Raw genomic sequence first — 22,423 nt, 5'->3', positions numbered from 1 at the left:
GTGTCAACCTCTAGATAGGAATACATTATATGCACAGCTTCTACATTGTACTACTTAACCAATACCCTAGCATTGTGTATTACCAGATATAGCTACGTTACTGACCTAGCTAACGTTACCTGGGACAGCATCGTAGCTCTGCTCTGCTCGGGGTCCTGCACGTCTCACAATGTTTCATTATTCTACAGAGAGAAGACGATAATTAATACGTTAGCAGTTAGCTAACGTTAAATGCTAAGTTAACAGCTTCAGTAGCTAATTAGTAACTTAACACAACGAAACAACAAACATCTAGTAACCATGCTTGCAAAGTACATCACAGACAATATGATCAATACTTACATTTTATTAATCTTGTAGGAATCCGCTGTGGAGTGGTTTGTGTGTCATCCAAAATCTCTTAAGTTAACTGCACTGAAACGTCAGGGGGCCGGCCATGGATGTATTAAGAGAACTGGATACAGTGTTCGGCGGGAAGCCCCGTACGTTCCAATGAGAGTGCTCAAAAGCACATTTAAAGCAAACATGGAACTCGGCACTTCCGCATTGTTGGCCCATAACGCTGGTTGGCTCACGATGGGCATGCGCACTAGCAACAATTTGTTTGCATTGTCGTAGCAACCGGTAGCAACATGCGCGTTCATGAGCTTCTCTGTCGTGTCTCTTACTGGCAAACTCATGAACTCGCCATTTTCATTGTCTAAAATATTCACTAACGTTAAACATTGTTTTCGTTGTTCCCGATCGTTTACATGCTTAGCTAACTAAACGATAGATGTATTTAGCTAGACAACCAAGGAGATTTAATAATTATGTTGTGCTACTAGCTAGCTACCTACTAACTAGCGCTAGCTAGCTGTTAGCCTGCAGTTTCATGAACAGAGCTCATCCATGGCTTCAGCTCTCATCCACGTTACAAGCTTTACAGCATACAGCCCTCGGATGTATTATAAGAGAGAACCAAGGCGATGTAATCACTATGTATGTAGGAACGTTATGTAGGCATATAGCTAGCTATGTATAGATCTTAATACAGCCATGCTAGCTAGCCGTGATGTTAACAACTAGCTAGCTAGCCGATAGCCCGCCAGTTTGGGAAACGCTAATGACGTTACATCCACGTAGCTAACAGGCTTTACAGCAGCTACATACATACATCCCTGGGATGTATCATGACTTCATAAGATAATACCATGGACGTATTCATAGAACACATGGTGAATTACAACCATTAGCTATATCCATTATTACAGCTAGCTACATGAGCTCGGGAGAACCCATCATGTGAGCGGGCGGGCGCAGTCCCGCGGCTCTGCTCGCGTCCACTATGCGCGTTCATCATGCCAAATTTAATAATTCTGGATTCGCTTCTAGTGAATGTTAAAAATGTTAAAAACGTAATGTTTTAAACAAGGACCCTTTCAGTGTTCGGGCTGGTAAGTTGATATACCCAGAAACAAATTATCCGCTGAAATATAGACGTTTCTTTCGCCATGCAAAGTCTATGTGAAAAGTCTTTCTGGGCCATGGGGTGCAGTACCACCGTTATCCGCTAAGCCCATGGTGGCTTTTAGACTCGGCGCTCTTCCTGGGTGCTTGGGGCCGGCAGGCACTGAGCTGTCACTCAGAAATACTCCAAATACGCATTAGCCAATGGGGGCGCACCCCTGTAAGACCCACCCACGCGATAGCTTTGTGTCAGAATCGCAAACAAAGACTTGGGAAGCGCAAACGAGAAAGCTGGGAGCAGAACTGCAAACGTGATGGAGAGATCAAAAGACTGATCATTGAGAAAGAAGCAGAGGGAACGGTAAACACAAGGACATAATATCAAACAAATATAAGACCAATAGTTTACGACTACACAAATGTTTTGTTTGCAAGTTTTAAGTTTTACCTTTGAAGTGACAATTTTTTTGCTTGAGTTAGTGATTTTTGTTTGATACTTGAGAAGGTTTGCTTGGTATTAAAGACACAAAAATAATTCCATACGTGTGCACATGTGATGTTGAACAATGTTAATCATGCAGCGCCCGAGTACATTTGACTGGCATAACATCGGCATACAGGGCTGGACTGGCCATCTGGCATACCAGGCATTTTCCCAGTGGGCCGACGCACTTTTGAGCCGAATCGCCGATATAAATAGGCTTTCTTAAATTTTTTGGCCGGGCTGGCCCATGAAGAACTCACAGTGGCCCATTGGTTAATTTTCTTTATTGGCACTGGCCTGACCCAATCAAATCCAGGAACCTCCTTCCCACTCTGGGCCGCAAATTTACGAATCCCACTATGGCCACGCCTCCCGGCCCTGAGACACAAGCTGTAGTTATGCTGGAAGTTTAGCATCCACGTTAAAATGGACAAACGACCACCAAAGTGCAAGGGAGGTGCACAGAAATTACAGGAGAAAAAGATTAAGAATCTACACAGGCAGATGCCTCAAAATGTACCAAACTTTCTGACACATTTGGGGCTGTAGTAGCTGCTTCAACATCAGTATTACCTGAAGCCGAGGAGGAGGAGAGGTGGCTGGCTATACAGAGAAGCAGAAACAACATAATGACAGAGAAGAAACCGAGGAGGAGGAGAGTGACCATGACAGGGCCAGGGGAGGGAGAGAGGAAAAGATGGAAGAGAGAGTAGATGACGATGTGGTAAGGAGTAGGCAAATTATAGAATAAAGACAACAAGCAGTTTGGCTGTAACATTAAAGTTAGTGGCTGTCAGGTAACCTAACTGCTTAAGCTTACATTGAAAATGCTAGCGTTTAGCCTGTTGGGTAGCTGAAAAAAAAAAATCAGTGTTGATACAAGCATCAGTGTTCCTTGAATGGCTTAATTAGCTTCTCTTGTATTGGTGCTCTTTTCCAGGGCCAATTTTTTGTCCCAGTCCAGCCCTGTCGGCATATGTCAGACTGACCGGCCGGTCTCCGGTCATGGCCAATGACGTGAAAATCGGCCAATTCCGGTCACCGGCCGGTCTATCGGGGCATCTCTAGTTCAAATATTTTGTTATATCTTTAAATAAAATATGCAGATTTAATTATGGAGGAGAAATTAGACTACAAACTAAACTGTTGGTAAAACTGCCTTTGTGGAATAATTCTGCTTACAATTTTTTTCTGCCTTAATAATTACTAACTGATGACTCTGCATGTAAACATATTGATTATTACATGTTTTTATCTTCCAGGGCCAAAAGTCATCAAAGTGGAAGAAGGTAGTGATGTTACTTTATCCTATTACCTCATCACCAAGGAGGACATTCGGTCAACACGGTTCGTCTGGAAAAAAACTGATGATGATCAGAAGGTGTTCCTGTATGATAATGGTCATCTTTACAGTGATGAGCGTCCAGGTCAGAGTGAGAAGTTCAAAGGTCGAGTCTCACATTTTCCATATGAACTGGAACAAGGCAACGCCTCCATAATCATCAGAAATACGAGGAGGGCTGACAGTGGAGTCTACAGATGTATGTTTCCATTCATTCAGAAACCTCATAAATTCTACATTAAGCTTGATGTTGTTGGTGAGTACTTTGATGAACCAGTTAAAGATGTCCTCTCATTTAAGGACTGGAGCCTGGTCTCCACCTTGTTATCTAGCTGCTGCATCTGAACAAACATGATGAAAACTTTGAACTCATCGATGGTGTCAGTTTCACATTTCTTAATGAAATATCAGCAGTCTGTAGTAGATTAAATCTGAGTGTGCACACTGCCTGATGTTGCTGAGAGATTAATCTGCATTTTAGTTTTGGTTTCGAGAGTAACCAACAAAAAGTTAACTTTACTTTTATGCATAGTTTTAAATGTTTGTTTGAACTCTGGCCTCTAGTTGTACAGCCATATGTGTGAAGCCGAGAGTGAAAAGATGGGACTGCTTAAATTCATACGACAGGATGTTATAATGTACTCAAGATCATTTTATTCTATTCTTAAAATAATTGAATAGATTTGATGTAGGACTCTATTCTAATCACGCAGTGACACACACAGAGCAGTAGGCGTCTCTAAGTGTACCTGCTATTCTGGTTCATGTTTGTGCATTAACATTAACTTTATTTCCAAACAGAAAATAATCAATTTTGGGGCAGATCTGTGTAGATCAGACACCAAAAATAAATGATGTGTTAACAGTAAAACTGTGATTGTGCAGCCTGAATATGAACAAGAAAGATTAATTTAATTTCTTTAATATTGTTTTGTCTTTTTTCCTGCAGGTTCAACTCCAGAGTCAGATGAACTTGATACATTAGTGTAGAAAGGCTTTGATAATGTCTGTGTTTCTGGAAACATTTATTTAGTTTTCAGTTATTTTATGCTTGTGTTATATCACAATGTATAGGCTCATTGATTTTGTCTTGCAGTTCTAGTTGATTGTGTAACTGTGTGTAAGACTTGTACAGTATTCCTGTTCCAGAGGTGTGTAGAGCAGAGAGGACCAGATCAACATGATGATGCTCTTAGAAGTCTTGTATTTTTGTATTCAGACCAAATTACAAAGTTTGTTGTGATGATGTGAAGTGTGAAATATTGTGCAAAAAAGGTCACTTCATTTATTTTTTAAATATTTTTTACCATTTTATATTGTTTTTAATTACATTTGTTGTCTCTTCAGACAACCATTGGTTGCTTCTGTATTTAAAGAAATGGTTAAAGGGAAACTCTTATATAACATTTTCAGGTTCATACTTGTATTTTGTGTTTGTATTTAAGTCGTTTTTGTTCATGAACTTGATAAATAAGTAAGGTAGAAGGGTCAAAGACGAATAAGGATTTAAAATTTGAAAATAAATGAAAGTGTCAAAAAATGCCAATGTAAGCACTTTCTATTTTATTAGAGTGTTCTATATACATCCCAACAACAGGAATGTAATTTAGAAATGCAATTTAATTTTTTTTGATGAATCATATGATTTATTCCATAAAAATATCCTTCCTGGGTAACGGGAATGGATTTAAAAATGATTTCAATGTCTACCTTTTTAGCATATGAATGTTTAGCCATATCCATAGTTACAGCTAACCAAACATGCACTGCTCAAAAACAGAATTAACACAATTAATATGATATATTTGGGTATTTATAGTTAAATGGGCTCATCGTTTGATTTTGGTCAAGCAATATTCCATGCCAAAAACAGAAAAATGATTAAAGATGTCTTAAAATGCTTTACAGTAAAGGTAATCAGGTTTGTATTATACTCAAGTCCGGAAACCATGCTTGTGTAATATACCATGAAAATCTGAGTTAAATTACTTGACTATGTCATTGTTACTCGGAATGAGTTAGCCAGGAATGACATAATGCAAAAATGCCATAAAAGATTAAAGAAATACATATTATGATATTAATATAATCAAACAACATCAAGACAATGCTTGAAAAGTGACTAATACTAACAAAAAAAGTATTTTTATTAACATGTCCAATCTGGGTAACAGAAGATCTTCGTTATCCAGGAAGGACAAACTGTTATCCAGGAAGGACAAAAACATGATTTTCCCACCAAAACTCCGTCAAACATTGCATACTCAGTTAAAATATATCTTAGCCTTTAAAACATTAATGCCATATTTCACATGAAATATGCATTTTTTAAATATCAAAACATCAAATATGTTTTATTAGCATTATCCAGAAAGACACATGATTTTTGGACATTTTTGGACCAGTGACCGAAAAAGCTAAATATCAACCTTTTTTTAAAAGAGAATTATTAAACTCTCCAGATGTTTTGGAGTCCTCCAAAATCTTCTTTATGATGTAATATCCTTTTACATGACTAGGCAAATGCATTGTGGGTAATGTATGCATTTGAATGTCTGTTACCCAGGAGGGACATTGGGGAAATCCAAAAGTTTGGACAAAAGTATTTATTGTGTAAAATAGTAAATAAGCTCAGTATTGGTATTATATTTGTAGGTATAATTGCAAACATCCACACAATTACGCCCAAGTAGAAAAACAATGCTTTTATTAATTCTTTTGACATTTTTGTCACATTTCTATACTTAGATTTTAAGTCGGGACGTTACCCAGAATGGACAGTTTGGTACTTTGGAGCTCAATGGCTCTTCAAATTTTCATTTCTTGCAATAAATACTCATACAAGTGAGTAAAGAGGGGAGAGTAAAGCAACATAATGCACTGTTTTAAAATGTATATTTATTTTTAACATTATGAATATGCTTTGGACACCAGAATTGACATGCCACGTCTTTGACCCAGAAGCAGTAACTGAAAATTATGAAATATTTTATTATTATTAAAGTGTTTTTATTTTAAGAAAAGACTGTCTTTGGAAACAAGGGGAAAAGGTCAAACTCCATTTTTAAACATATGAAATGTAATATCCTTGTCTTGATGTGGAGGGGACTACATGAGGAAAATAGCACTTGTTCTACAACCTGGAACAATGCATCATCTCTCGTTGTTCTTATACAAGCTTACTGTTAAATGGTGCATTGTCCCTGTTTAAATAAATACATTACAATGTCTTCTGGCTACTTTTGTGTAAAACATGACGTAATAACTTTAATAGAATAGAAGAGGAATCACCTTAAAGTGACAGAATCTTTGAATGCAGTTTGGTGTGAAGTCCACCTGTGTGGAAACATGATATATCAAACTAACTTTACGTACGGTAGAATTGGGAAATTGACAATGACCAAGACGTCTGCTAGTCTAAAGGAGGTTGATTCAAAATATAACTTCATTGAATACATTGTCCAACTTGTTGTAAGTTCCACAACACAGAAGCAGACGGTTAGCTGTTAGCCGTTAGCTTTGGTTACTTAACATTACTTTACTAATGGTGAATTTGTCTCTGAACATAAAGGGGAAATAATACGTCTCAGTTTACTCATCATATTCAAAGTCCTCAATCTCTATTGACATGTTTATATTTCATACACAAAAAAGTGTTTTTATGAAAAAATAAAGAATTAAATCGTAACATTCTTGAACAATTTTTTAAGAGAGTGATTTTATGGAGAGAAATAATGCAATCAAGTTTCGTCCCACTGGTGGACATCAGCAGACATACTGCAAAAGAAATACTGAAAATTAAATAAATAAATATAACTGTAAAAAGGTGGGGTCAGTATATAAGATTAAAACATTCAAGTTAATATAATAAAAACTGTAAACATGTTTTAATGTGTGTTTATTTTCTGTCGCTCTGCTTGTAGTTCCCGCTGGTGTCCACCAGAGGGCGCCATGACACCACTCACCAGCAGAGAGATGCTTTTTTTTTCTTAAATTGTATTATAATATTTTGATAAAATCCCTTTTTCTTTTAAAATTATGACTTGACTACGACGTGAATTTGCTCCACTGTTGTATGCTGGGTTAATATCAAATCAAAGCTAAAGAATGTAAAATGTACATGGAGGACCAGAAAGCTAAAAAGATTAGTTTATTAGGAAACCTATCACTCTCTGGATCCCTTTCTATTTCTATTATTGTCTCATTGGTTGGAGGGTAATAGTTTTCCTTGTGTCCCTATTTAGAAGCCTTGGACTTTAAAAAAAGATATGTGTTGTGAAGTGATGAGTTCAGTCTCCATATTGCAAATTCTTACTTGAATAATAGTGTCTAAAATGTTGCACACCACAGGATAGAAATTGAAAAAAACAAACATTGTCTCTTATTCAGAGTTGATCTGCAGGAATGCAGTCAGAGGAAAAGTTAACATTAGATAAAACATGTGTCATCATCACTCGTCATCAGAGTCAGCATCCATTGGCTTTTGTACTGTTGCCAGATGAAATCCTCACAGCATGAGTAACACTAATTACTCATGTAATACTCTCCTTGTGTTCTGTTCCCCGGTGGCATCCTTCATTGTGTGTCGTGAGTATGAGTTGAGTTAGCTCAGCCACCTCAGCCACCTGCTCTGACTATCAGCTGCAGACAGCTTTCAGCATGTGTGCTGCAGCAGCATTTACAGTATAGCTGGCCAACGTCCAGTCAAAGCTGCAGTCAGGTTTCTGCTTTCAGCCAAAGACACAGACGAGTGTAAACTCTCTTGTCCACGTTCAGCCCGGGTTCAGCCCCTAGGGGAAGTGGGAATCTTTAGAAAAACACAGTTCCTTTTTCGACAAGAGTGACGTCTTGATTTCATGGCAGTAATAATAACTCTATAAGATTCTGTGATTGTTTTACCAATAAGCAATCCTAAAGCTCATCTGATTTAAACAAAATGTGAATATCTTGACCATCTTATAAAAAAAGTCTACATTTCAAGTTTCTATTGAGAACAGTAGATGGTGTGTTTAAGTGATGTGGGACATCCACCTACTACCTGATATGAATCTACCTCAGCAGTTTAGTTTTAAAGGACATTTGTATGATTCTTTCTCCTGTCATTTATAAAAAGATTTGGTTGCATGTAACAATAACACATGGCCAGCCAGGCTGTTTTTAGTGAGGTAATATTTAGTTTTTACTATCTTCATTGTTGTAAACATGAATGGTTCCAGTCAGCAGTGAACCCACACTACCATCTGCTGGAGGTTTAGGCAGTCTACAGCAAATGCATTCATTAACATTTAAGTTGAGGCTGAATAAGTCAAAGGTGACAGACCCTTTGATGTCCTTGATGATTGGCCTGATTGAGGAAAAGTCATCTTCATACTGTAGATCACATCTGTAGATACTGTAGATGACAAACTGACCAGAGACCAGCATCACTTGTCACTGGAGCCTAATAACGACACAATATTCATTTCATTGTTTTGTTTTTATTTGTTTCACCTGCAACAGAAATACATTGAATATATTTAAGCACATTTGATAAACATTTACACAGTCTGTCTCTATCCCTCCTCTCCAGCCACAAAGCTGCAGTACCAGAGGCTGCACTTTCAGGACTGCATTCCTAGGACCGCATTTCTAGGACCCTAGCTTTAAAAAAAAAAGCTTTAAAACTATAAGTACTTGGACAAAAGTAGTATTTGGGTGATATGAATAAATAGAAAGTGGATGGCAGTAGCTCAGTCCGTAGGGAGTTGGGTTGAGAACCGGAGGTTTTCTGGGTCAAGTCCCCCATCTCAATTTGTGCATCTATTTTGGTAGAATAAACCTTTCACACTATGAGTACTTGGACAGAAAGTAGAATCTGGGTGGAATCAACCTTTTGAACTCTAAGTAGGCTGCTAGTCTCCAGTACTGCAGGAACATTCTATTGCCCTCTCACTGCCATTTCCCATCCATCCACCAGATGGCCTCAGACTTTCCTTCACTTCCCCATCACCTGACTGCCCCTCCTGTGTTCCCACTTTCCTCTGCAGTTGCCTGCACATTCACTTTTCCTGCTTCTCTTGTGGACATCTTTAGTTTGGACTGTTTGGATTTAGACCTACTCATCCCCCTGAGCTTTTTTTTTTTAAATCCTTTGCCCCGTTTACATTCAGGTCTTTAATTCCCTCGTTTCCCTGTGCACAACACACAACATAATTGGGCTTGTGTTATTTAAAAAAGTTTTTGTAAGTTGTTTTTGTGTTGCTGTTAAATCGTCTCAGATTGAACACAACTGGTATTGGATTATCAGTTGCCTTTCTCCAACCAAAGACAAAAATGTATTAGCCCATACAGAACTCACCTAAAGACTGTCCTGCAGTGTCACGTTGCCAGACCTTCCTCCGCAGCACTGAAGAGACGCTCAGCACTTCTTCATGTCAGACTGATGACACCACACACACAATGGCACTCTCACATTTAACGCTATATTTACTACTGGCATGCCTCAGTAGTTTGACAGAGGCCAACTCAATGCGACCGAGAATGACAATAACAGAGAAAGGTATGAAATATTTCACATTTTTCTTTAACTTATGAACATGACATTGTTGTTTAAATTGCGGTGATGTAAACTATAACCCTACGTGTTGTGAAAAGAAGACAACTGAAATGGTTTATAATGGTTGAGGAATATGAAGAGTTTTCCCCAGTTAATTTGAACACAAACAAAAGTATAGCCCAAGACTGTCGTGCTTAGTCTGAAAAAACAAACAAAAACTCAACAGAGCTGCTGCGTTGCGACTCAGTAGGCTATAATCACTAAAGTGCTCCTCTGTACACAGACATCAGCGTTTTGGCTGTTCAAGCGTGAGGATGGAGAAAAAGCGCGTCCCAAAGACTTCCCTATGGGAATTTTAATTGTGATAGGAAACTGTCGGACATATTGATAGAAGAAGGCCTACATGAATATCTAGGCTATTGACTGGCTACATGGTGTACACACATACACACACATCCATGAAAATAATTTTCCTTCTTTAATATTTTTTTATTTTCTGAATATCACAATTTTATTTTAATTTGTTCCCCATAAAATTACTTTTTCTATTTAAATTATTGTTTTTATTCTATTCTAATTTTTTTCATGAAATCCCTTTTTCTTCTTCTGAGCTGCATTTAACGAGCAGTTTTCCAGTTGATTTTTGTTTTTATGGACATTGGAAAAACGGGAAAACGGAGGTCATTGTTTAGTTTTTTCATTTTTGGTTTGAAACCAAAAACAGATTAAAGGATAATCCGTTTTTTTTTCAATTTCAACCAATTCATCAGACCCTGGAAATTCATCTTTGAAGTCTTTATCCGTCTACAAGACACAGGACCGATGATAAGACTAGTGTAATTCCAGTAACACGACACAAGATGGTGACAGAGCTCCGCGTCTCCCCACTGCTGCTGCTGGGCTGAACCGTGCAGGAACATACAGTACTACTGATACAGTCACTGGGAGTCACAAATAGAGGTAGGCTAATTGAAAGTCAACTGTGTGCAGTGATTTGTAAGAGCTCCTTATTTTTACAATAATTCATCGACAACTATGGAGCGTCTACTGGATCTGCTGTGTTTGTGTCTTCTGTGTTTGACCGGGAAAACACTTTGTGATGAAAACGGTAAGAATGACTGACTTTGTAGATATGAAGGCAACAGACAGACAGACAGAACCGGGTGTTGTGTCAATTTTATTAAGGATCAAGAGCCGGACTATGGACTAAGCTAATTATTAGCGTCAGTAACACATGTAACTATTTACAGCACAGCTTATTGATCTATTCCTCACAGATGACCTCTGTGTTTTTTAAAGTATGTCACAATTTGGCATGCAGTTGGTCTTTGACGTTGGGTGGAAACCGCCGTCTGTGGGAGCGGTCGCAGCCTGTAAACTGCATCGACCAGTTTTTTTATTCCAAAGCTCACTTTGAAAACTATATTATAGCCCACCCAGCAGGGCCAGATTAACAATTATCTTTTGACTGCAACAGTGAAATAAAGGAGACAGCTAGGGAAGCTTTAACTTAAAACCAGAGATTATTTCTAAAATGCTAAAATGTGAAATTATCACATCATCATCATCACGAAGCAGGCAATTAGTGTGTATGGAGTCAAAGTAAACCATTGGCTACACTGTTGCATGTAGTTCAAAGTCAAGATAATGTTTATTTACCATTTATTTAACAAATGGGCTTACAACTGGCCTCTACCTCCCTGTCATCTTCATCCTCCTGACCTGATCACTCCCTGCCTCTGTCCCTCTCTCTTAATCTGCAGCCTCCTCTTCATCCCTCACAGTCAATTCTTCCTTTCCCTCTTCTCTTTCACTTATTTCTACATCTCCTTTTGTGGTCTTCTCCTGCTCTGACCCACCTGGTCTCTCCAGTTTACTGCCTTCTCCTTCATTTCCCTCCTTCTCTTCCTCCTATGCACTACTCAGAATTTGAATACAAATGATCGGTCTCAGCAAGCACTGTGTAGTGTGTTGCAGCCATAAACCTTTAGACTACTGTGAGATTTGTTTTGCTTCAAAAATATATAAAAAAACAAACATTAAGTATCAAATATGAAACATAGCATCTTTAAAGTTATGCAAACCCATTGTGTCAATAGGTCTGAATTGTGTTAGTCAGAAATATCTTTAATAATTTCAGCGTGAATGGAAGTTTAATCATAACATTTAAAAAAAATATTTCACTGGAGTGCCTTTTTATCATTTAATGTCAATGAGGGTATACTAAAGTTAATAAAATATTAATTAAAAGTTAATTAATAACACATTATGATTAAACAGCACCCCCAAACTACAGTTTTCCAAAATGACCATAAAGAATCAACACCTCTCTGAAACAGTTTCTATAACAACCGATTATTATAACCTTCATAGGATTTATTCATACATTGAAATTAAGTGGATGTAGTTTGCACTGTGTTTTTTCATTGGGATGGATGAAGAAAACGTGACCAATGCACAATTAATCCTATTTTTAGCCACTGACTGAAAACATAAGTTGTTTTTAATAAACATTTAGGTAAATAATTAATATTTACACAAACGTGAAATATGTTGGCGTATAAATGTCACAGTATGGTCCACAGATTTAACGTTTTTTGAATCATATCATATCTTCTCCCATGTGAGAAGTAGAGAGTAACGTTATTAAAATCAGGACTCACCTGGGATATTTTCCCCTCTTCTGTCTTTTAAGATAGGATCTAAAAGGTAAAACAAAAACATTAGTTAGTGCTTGTGAAATATAAGCCCTTTTACAGACGTTTAAAAATAAATTGTATTATCTTGCAGACAAAAAATAAAATGAGCAGACACAATGAAAGTACTCACCAACAACAAAGTTAATCTTGAATGTTTGAGGTGGCTGAAGACGAGGAAAACCACAGGTGTAGTCTCCACTGTCAGATATCTTTGTATTTCTGATGATTATGGAGGCGTTGCCGTGTTTCAGTTCATCTTGAAAATGAGAGACTCGACCTTTGAACTCTTCACTCTGACCATCTAGACTGTTGTTGTAATGAATGCCTCCATCATACAGGAACACCTCCTTCAGACCATCATCTTTCTGAAGAACTTTCCTCCAGTCAAAGAGTTTAAACTCAATGTTCTCCTTGGTGCTGAGAGAACAGGGTAACACAACAGCCTCTTCTTCCACTGTGATGTTTTCTGGTCCTGAAAGATAAAATCATGTATTTATCACTATGTTTACATGCAGAGTAATTAAGTTAAGACAAACATATGGAAGTTTTTTGTGATATCAACATACAAACTGCGGTAGTTCTGGGGGGCGAAAATGCCTTGTTGATGCTAGAGATTATTAAATAAAAACTAAGGAGCATCAGATTAAGCTATATATTCACTGCACAGTTTCAACTTTACAAATCATGTCTACATCTCCTGACCACTTTATCAGCAGAAGTAAAACCTTTTCCGGTGCAATTTCTTCAGAATAAAAGTTAATTTACTAAATGTTGCACAGAAAAGAAGTTACTATGAATAAAATGCAGCCATACTGGATCAACAACCAGGTAAAGTGTGATCAATACTTTCTGATAATTTAACTGTGGAGTCAAGTCTGGCTACACCACAGATGCATTATGGTATAGGAGGAAAAAAACGCTCTGGGTTGTTTACCTTTCTTTAAACCAATCACAATCGTCCTGGGCGGCGGTAAGCTCTGGATGCAGTGACGGTGGCTCTGCTAAATACCTTATTGGTCCGAATATGAGACAGTTTTTTTTCCTTGAAAAAAGGCTGAAAAAGTGGGGTTGTCTTATAATCGGGGTCTAGACTTTCAGCTGTTCAAGTCGCAGAACATAATGGACGTCACCTGTTTTAACAGCCAATAGAAAAGTCAGCTATAAACCATAGAAATAAAATGATCCATAATCCATTTTATTTTAAATGGTCGAAAGCTGGTCGAAAAAGCAGAGTTTGAGACGAAGCCTCAACGATCGCCCGAAAGCACGGTTTTGGAGAGAGATAGAGAGAGACTGAAGAGAGAGAGAGAGAGAGAGAGAGAGAGAGAGAGAGAGAGAGAGCGCCCAGCAGCATTAGAACAAAGCCTTGTCTCAGAGAAATAAAACGTGTTTGTCCGTGTTTTCACTCTCGCTATCCACATTCATATTTAGATGAAACAAATGATATATCCAGCTACAAAAAACCTAATAGCGGTCCTCAAAAGCGGCCAGCTGAGTGTGTGATTACGTGACAGAAAAACTTAACGATGGGATGCCCATCACCAGAGCAGTCATTCATCTGAAGGCCTTGGAAATATTTAGCCTGGCTCCGCCCTCCTATGTACTTCCGCTCAATTTCCATTTCACTTCAGTACTCCGTCTGGGTTTGTGGTATATTCTTGGGTTTTTTCGACCACAAGTTTTTGGCGTTCCAATCAGCGAACAGAGGGAGTGGCTGAGAACGATGACGTTGAGGATGTGCGCTAGAAAGATGTGAGCGAAGCCCTTCGGTCCGTTGTGGCAACGCCACTGAATATCCAGAAGTTAAAGCCCGAGCAAGAACAATCTTTGCTGAGTTTTGTTGGTGGCCATGATGTTGTGGCCCTCCTCCCCACGGGGTTTGGGAAAAGTTTGATTTTCCAGCTCGCTCTGTTAGTGGTGAAGGAGTTGGCTAAGGCTATCGCTAGCGGTGCTAATGCTAATAGCCTTGATGTCTCCCCTCTTGTTGCACATGTGCATGACATACGTCACGACTAAACGTTAGCGATTGGTTATGGCAGATCCAGAGTGGAACTTGTTTTGGTGGAACATTTGCACCCCGCAAAAGAAAACCGCCACATACAATATTAAATGAAGTTAACTGTTGACACAATACAGTAACGTGAGCTATTTAAATTAGCTGATACATGGTTAAACCTCATTAGCTCTTACCAGTGTCATTCCTGCAAACTGTACCGTTACACCCATTTTTTGTAATCCTAAGAGTATTATGTGTACTTCTACCATGAGATCTTCTCAGGTAGAAGTATTTGTATTGATGACAAACACCTGCAGCTGAATCTGACATAAGACAGTTATTGCTTTTAAAACTCCATTGTGTAATGTTTTGAGTTGATTCTTACCAAAAAAACCTTTGTTCTTTCACAAATATGTGCTCATTCATGTGTAATTACTTCCACCAACTAATCAAAGTATTCTCGTAAGCTTAGAATCTGCCATTCAGAATCATTCAGAATACCTAGGAGCGAGTCGCTCCTAGGTATTCTGCCATGTTGTGCCTCCATCTTTAAAATACATTAGCCAAAGAGGGACATACCTCCGCGTTTCGCGCTTTTACACTCAGTGGCACCGTGACAAATGCCAGGGGGAGATTACTTTTGACTGCCGGCAGATTTGAAAGCCTGTTGAAGATGGAGGATCACCCTGTTACTTTACTAACATTAGCTTGCATTCGTTTGGGAACCTGATAGCTGATGTTAGCAATGAAATGGTACCAAAATAACGAAAACGTAAAACTATTATTACACTGGAAGGAACACTCACGGACGAAGTTGTACTTCTTGGAATAATACGGCCACCGTAGGAGTTAAAACGCGATCGGAATGGGAGGGGCTAGAAAGTAATATTCAGTTGGTTGACATATACAATTTCACTGCTAGATGGGAGAAATTCTTACACAATGTAGCTTTAAAGAATCATTAGCGTATAGTTAGACTTAAAGGATGTGTAAATACCACAAGTGAACGTTGGGTATACACATAATGACGATAAGTTGACGGAAAAGCTTCATCTGAAAGTGTTACAGTCCATCTGTAATATTAAGTCATGTTCTTCCACAGATTCTCCCAGATTCACGTTAACTTCCAGCTGCTTGAGTAAATATATATTTAGATTTATATAGATGGAGTGATTGAGAGTTTCCCAAAAGTCATTCTAGTTATCAGAATGAAACTATTATGACGATCAATGAGGAGGATTAATCAAAAAACTGAAAATTGTTGAGCAGCCAGGATACATGTTGTAGTATTAAAAGTATGTTTGTAGTTTGTTTCTTTTATCAAAGTTTGAACACAGAAACATCCACAGCAGTCACAACATACAGTTTGACATCTCATCTTTTATTTAGATCGAAATGATGAAGCACTGCCTGAAATTACATGATACCCAGCGAGTGCATCAGATTAAACATACTGTACATGCACAATTCTGATATTACAGCCAACAACAGTCTATAGTTCAACCTGACACTCTTGACTTAGTGCCTTAAAGGGGTGATAGAATGATTATATAGGGTATTTCACACTGTTCCTTAAGGTCTCCTAATAGAGTATGTAACATTGGTTGGGCTGAAAATGGCCCGTTGCTATTCTTTGGGTCCTAATGCATCCCTGTGTTTTGGCCCTATTTGGAACAAGAGCTTTTCTTCCAAATATGGTATGCTCATGAATATTTAGATGAGCTGCGCGCTGATTGGTTGAGTGAACCACATACACATACAGTGGAGACGAGACAGCAGGTCTCATATTTCTGCAATGTTATACATTGTTCATCTGCTATTTCATTACTAAATTCACTTCTGAGAGTTTTTTATGCGAGAAATCAACTATGTGTTTGTCCGATTTCAATTTAATGCATTTTTGTGAATTTCAGAGGACTCGTTAGGAGGAGGCTAGCTAGCTCTCATTGATAGAGCTCCATCCAGCTCACTGCGGGCTCGATCAATGAGACTCGCGGACAAGAGGCGCTTATTTCCCCGATCGTTTGTTTACATAACTCAACATATATAACCATTATAAGATTAACTGGAACCTGTGGTAAGAGATTGTGGGCGTAACAAGCCCATGGAGCTCCATCAGGGCAGCGGTGTTTGGTAGTCCAGTAACCCAGAAACAGTGACTTTGCGCGGGTATGGAGCGCCGTGGGCTGCTAGCAGCAACCCAGGCAGCACCGGCTGCTGAACTCCAACACACAGTGTTGACAAAATTATTATTATTATCAATTTTCGTAAAACGTCACATATTTGACCTCTACATAGTTGATTTCTCGCATAAAAAAGTCTCAGAAGTGAATTTATTGATGAAATAGCAGATGAACAATGTATACAATTTCTGAGATTTGCGCGACCTATTCAGAAGACTACCTGATCTCAGATCAGTGGTGTAGCCTATGTAAATGTTGGGCTGTGACAAAGCTAGAGACTAGAACCAAATAAGGAGGAGTTGAGGAGTTGACGTCAACTCGTGGTTAAATATATAATAAAAAGAAGCAGAATATACTTGTCCTAAATAATGTCAATGACACAAACATCTAAATAAAAAGAAGCACAACATGCTTGTCCTAAGTAATGTCAATTACACAAATATCAAAATAAAAAAATAAGTCACATTATATTTTACTTTGGCAACAAAACAATTCACATTTCTTTTACAGTGTGACAGCAGGCTTTGGTCTTAAAAGTCTAGTTTTCTAATGCCCATCACATCTAGCTCAGTTAGGACTTTTAACAACTACAAGCAGCAGGATAATATTAATAAAGCAGTTTATATGTCTTTCATCCATTCATACCCCGATGACAGTGAGCTACCATACAAGATGCTGTCTGACCATTGGGAGCAATTTGGGGTTCAGTGTCTTGCTCAAAGACACTTGGACGTGTGGACAAGGGCCGGGGATAAACCACTGACCACCGACCCTGCCAGCAGGTATATCAACATTTTCTTTTAAAGGAGACATATTATGCTCATTTTCAGGTTCATACTTCTAATTTCTATGAGAACGTTTACATGTTTTAATGTTCAAAAAACACAATTACTTACTTTACTATTTTCCTTTATGCTAATTTTGTCCAGTGGCCACTCGCAGTATTGCAACAAAAAAAATTTCCCCCAGTAGGCCACCATTGTAAAAGAGACGTCTGTAACTCTCCGAAACGATAGCTGCAGTGCGCGGGCCAGTAATCAATAACTTGTTTTCAGATCGAGGACGCCCACAAATAACTGGCTGGGTTGTTTTATTTCAGGTTTTGGGTTGGTCAGCCCTCCAGATACTCAAATGTTTGTGCACCATGACTGAAATGAAAATGAGAGTTTTTCATTATATGTCCCCTTTAAAATTAAAATTAACTGACAACGCTGGTGCAGATATGTTTCCTTTAGCTGAGGATCATAAACAAAATGTAGTAATTAAGAAAAAAACACAGATTCTATATTGACTGACTTTATCTACATAATTACAGGAGAACACAAACAGTCCATTCTTCACCAGCTGCCTTTTGAATTTAAAGGAATATGCCACCGTTTGTTGAAATAGGGTTATTCACAGTCTCCTCTATATTTATTAGGGATGAGCGAGTACAGCATTATCTGTATCTGTATCTGTATCTGTTAACCATATGAATTATCTGTATCTGTTCTCGGACTGGGCGGGGCCTAACCCGGAAGTGGGCGGGATTTAACCCAGAAGTGGGTCGTTTTGTCTTGAAATGGGCGGGGCTTTAACCGGTATGTTATTTTAAGCATGCAATTGATATGGGTTGATCAGAAATTGTTATATTTATTGCTGATTAGAAAACTCTTTACATGACAGCATCAGCAATGAGCTTCAGATCAATGGTTTTGATCACGATAACAAACAAACTATATACAGAACAAGTTTTACAACAATGAATACAACACATGGGGTTGCAATTATGAAGTAAAATGTAATCAACAAGAGTTTTCATACTCAACATAACTTTCTTTTTTTAACTTTTAATTTTTTTATGATCAGTGTGATTTTTTTTTTTTTTTGGTTCTTTTTTATTTTTTTTATTTCCACACCAGGTATGTGTGTGTGTGTGTATGTGTGTGTGTGTGTGTGTGTGTGTGTGAGTGTGTGTGAGTAAGAGAGAGAGAGAGAGAGAGAGAGAAAGAGAGAGAGAGGGGGGCGGGGGGGACTGTGTTCTACGGATCAAATAGTCCGACGCTGTTTTTCAGATCTGTTTAGAGCCAGCTGACGGTTTAAAAAAGAAAAAAAATCTCCGACAGGCAGAGACGCAATGCGAGTCGCATTCTACCAAGCACCACATCTGAACAAACCCCACATTTACCAGAACTCTACTGGTTAATAACTAAGTACTACAAACCGAAGTAAAAAACAAACCTGAAGCTGAAGAAACCCTAACGTTAACGGAAAAGACCCGCGAACCTGAGTGACTGAGGGAGAGACAGAGAGAGAGAGAGCTGTTCTGTGTGAGTGAGCAGAGCGGGACACACACAGCAACACAATAAATCTGTATGTGTGTAGGGGAGGGGCGCTGTGACAACTAGCCTATCACAGAACGCAGACACAGTCAGCTACCCAATGAAGATTTTTATTCAATCCGAGCACAGATATTGACTCGTATTACTCGTATAATACTCGTACTCGGCAAAAGTGCTTTATCCGTACCGGATACTCGTTTCAGCCGAGTATCCGGCTCAACTCTAATATTTATATACTGTAGGTGGGCAAACGCATTTTTATCTCAGTGCATGCATTGTCTTAGTCTGGCAGCGTCACCACTAGTTAGCTTAGCGTAGTGAATGGAATCCTGTGTTGCCGGTTAGCATGTCGTGAGTAAAAGTGAGCCAACAACAACAAAAAACAAAACCTAATTACTTCTTGTCGCCTGCGTATTTACGAGTACAAATATTAACTGTTAATATAAAAATTGATATTCACGCTGGTATGTTGACGGAAGTTGGGGGGTTTCAGGTGCTGCGTGATATCTTTGCGCCTGAGTAGCAATGCTTTCACTGTAGCCTACTTCCACCCAATATAGTCCCAAATCAATATCTGCCTAGGAAATCGTCTAGTCTTAATCTGTATTGCTATTTGTACTCTTTGTGAATACGCAGGCCACAAGAAGTAATTAGATTTTGTTTTTGTTGTTGTTGGCTCACTTTTACTCACGACATGCTAACCGGCAACATAGGATTCCATTCAATACGCTAATCTAAGCTAGCGGCGGCGCTGCCGGACTAAGACAATGCATGCACTGAGACAAAAATGCGTTTGCCCACCTATATAAATATAGAGGAGATGGTGAATAACCCTATTTCAACAAAGTGGCGTATTCCTTTAAAGCAACACTAGAGAACTTTTCCCGCTTCGGTCCCCCTACAGGTTGGAAGTGGAATTGTGCGTTACATTACATTGAAGCGGGAAAAGTTCTCTAGTGTTGCTTTAAGATGTGGTAATAATGTTTTGGTCACTTCATGGTCAAACTACAAGTTACTTTACTAACATTTGAGTCACTTCTGCAGGTGTGGTGGTTTTCTTGGTTTGCCAGTTCAGTCTTACTTATTCAAACCTCCTGCTTTGCTATCGGGATGATTCGCCCTACTACGAGTTTGTTTACCATCGAAATTACTTCGAAGCTGTTATATTAAGGTACAAATCTTGCATAGTGTGCCTTTAAGAAAAGCCAAGGTTCTATAGACTAAGCATACTGGGGGGGGGGTTTGAAAAAAATATGTGCATTTTAAAACATTTGGAGAGCAAAAATTGCATAACAATAACTTTAAAACCATGTCAGTGGGCAGGAGCATAATTGATCTGTCATACAATAATACATGAAAATCAGTTTAAATGTCGCAATTATTTAGTAAAGTGGAAGGGATTATACATGTTGCATCATCAGGCCTCTCGGGTCATCAGGCATGTATTCTAGCTGTTCCCAGAATAAGAAAACAAACTCAAAACTTTAATATTCTCTCAAGCTTTTGGTTAATTACAGTGTGTGTGTGTGTGTGTGTGTGTGTGTGTGTGTGTGTGTGTGTGTGTGTGTGTGTGTGTGTGTGCGTGCGTGCGTGCGTGCGTGTGTGTGTTAAGAGTTAAGAAGTAAATCCAACTGACTTGATCCTACTCTGGTGTAAATACCAACACAATGATTAATTGCTGAAGATAAAAGCAACTGCAAAGACTCTAAACATGAGATTCATATAAATAATCTGTTGTTTTGTCTGCTCATCATGAATATGTTGATACAAAACATTATTTACACGTACCTCTTCTACACATGTATAAAATCACACATATAATAACAATAACACCAAAAGAAACACCACCAATAACTACATAAACAATCCATCCAGTGAAGAACCCTGAAACAGAAGACAAAATTTAACGTTACACTCAGAATGTAACTGCATATCATATAGTATCACAGTCTACACAAAGAGAACAACTGCAGGTTTGAATGATCCTAAAATCTAAAACTCTTTACAGATAAAAACAGACAGTGAGAGATAATAATGTAGTCGTGTGATGGAGGATGTGGGGACAGAGAGTCAGGTTCAGTTATTTCTTTTCATCTGGTCTTCCTCTGTGTTGTTACCAGTGGGTAAAAGGAATGCCAGGCAGCTGACTTTTTGTTGGTAATAATAATCACACTGTTCACACAAAGTTTTTTTTATAAAAAAAACAGATCATATACAGCAGATTGAACATCTCAGTCTACACAAAGAGAACAACTGAAGGAGCATTCTCCTGAAACCTGAAATCTAAAACTCTTTGCAGATAAAACCAGCCGTAGGATGAATGTCACCAGGAACAGAGATGTTAGCTCTGATCTTCTGGACAGTTTCCTCCTGCTCGGATACACAGCTGAGAGTTGGTTCTGGTTTTAGTCTCAGTAGTGAAGAAGAGGAGGAGGAGGACGGTGATGTTTATATCTGATGTCAGTGAAATGTGTTCTCTAAACCCTGAGCTGAGGCTCACAGGTACAAGTCAATGGTTGACTCTGAGTTAACTCTTGTTTTTATGACAGTTGTTGTTACAGCTGATTAGCTTTATTAAAAGAAAATATGACCCATCCAGCTAAACACACAGCTTAGCTAAGCTATTTATGTATAAATGAATGTTTCATTAGTAAAAATACATTTTGGAGGTAAATAACTTGAGTATTTGCATTATACTTGTACCTAACTACATTTCAGAGTATTATTTTTACTGCACTACATTTATCAGACAGATTTAATAATTAGTTACTTTGATCTTACATACAAAACATATGATCATCTTAACATATAATACTTTTGTTCTTTTCTCCTTTAAGTACATTTTACTGATACTTCTATACTTTTACTGAAGTAGTAATTCTGAATGCAGGACTTTTACTTGGTGGTTTTGATACTTTCACTCAAATAAAAAATCTGAGTACTTCTTTCAGCTCTGACTACAGCTCAGTAACATCAGGATTAAAATCATTATGGTTGGTCTGAAGTTCCACACTAACATGTGTAGGCTAAAACAGTATGGGAGATGTTTTAGTATGTCCGACATCTTGATGATCTGAGTATGAAACCAATAGTACGTGAATTGCATACTATTTCGGTGAAATATTAGAGTATGATGCAAACACTGGACACTACGCCTGCATAAGTATCCCACAATGCAATGCGGTAGTAACGGCAACATTCCCAGACAAACTGACAGAAACCAATCAATAATGCTCTAAATTACATTTCTACATATAAATGACTGCTGGTCTAGTTATTTACCCTTTTTCAGTTATTTAAGCATTATCTGGTGATGCCGCTAGAGCGGAGGTCGGCATGGGTTACCATGGTTACGATGTTGAAAAAACACTCACTGAAAATTACACAACTTGAACGATAGTTTAGATGTTGAGT

At 38.3% G+C, this 22,423-nt stretch overlaps 2 protein-coding genes across 3 annotated transcripts in view; both read left to right on the top strand.

Moving 5' to 3' along the window:
- The window catches only part of LOC116034688, a 678,603-nt gene extending 674,104 nt beyond the window's left edge, over window positions 1-4,499 (top strand). Inside the window, exons 17-18 of the mRNA XM_036002390.1 lie at window positions 3,196-3,531; window positions 4,225-4,499. Of these exons, the coding sequence (XP_035858283.1) occupies window positions 3,196-3,531; window positions 4,225-4,265 (377 nt within the window). The 3' untranslated portion in view covers window positions 4,266-4,499. The remainder of the gene's footprint in view (window positions 1-3,195; window positions 3,532-4,224) is intronic.
- The window catches only part of LOC116063564 (metabotropic glutamate receptor 7-like), a 480,756-nt gene that overhangs the window by 307,228 nt on the left and 151,105 nt on the right, over window positions 1-22,423 (top strand). The gene's annotated exons all lie outside the window — the stretch shown is intronic.

Source organism: Sander lucioperca, chromosome 6 (assembly GCF_008315115.2).
Source record: "Sander lucioperca isolate FBNREF2018 chromosome 6, SLUC_FBN_1.2, whole genome shotgun sequence".
NCBI classification, from domain to species: Eukaryota; Metazoa; Chordata; class Actinopteri; order Perciformes; family Percidae; genus Sander; species Sander lucioperca.
This window is presented reverse-complemented; position numbering and strand designations above follow the sequence as displayed.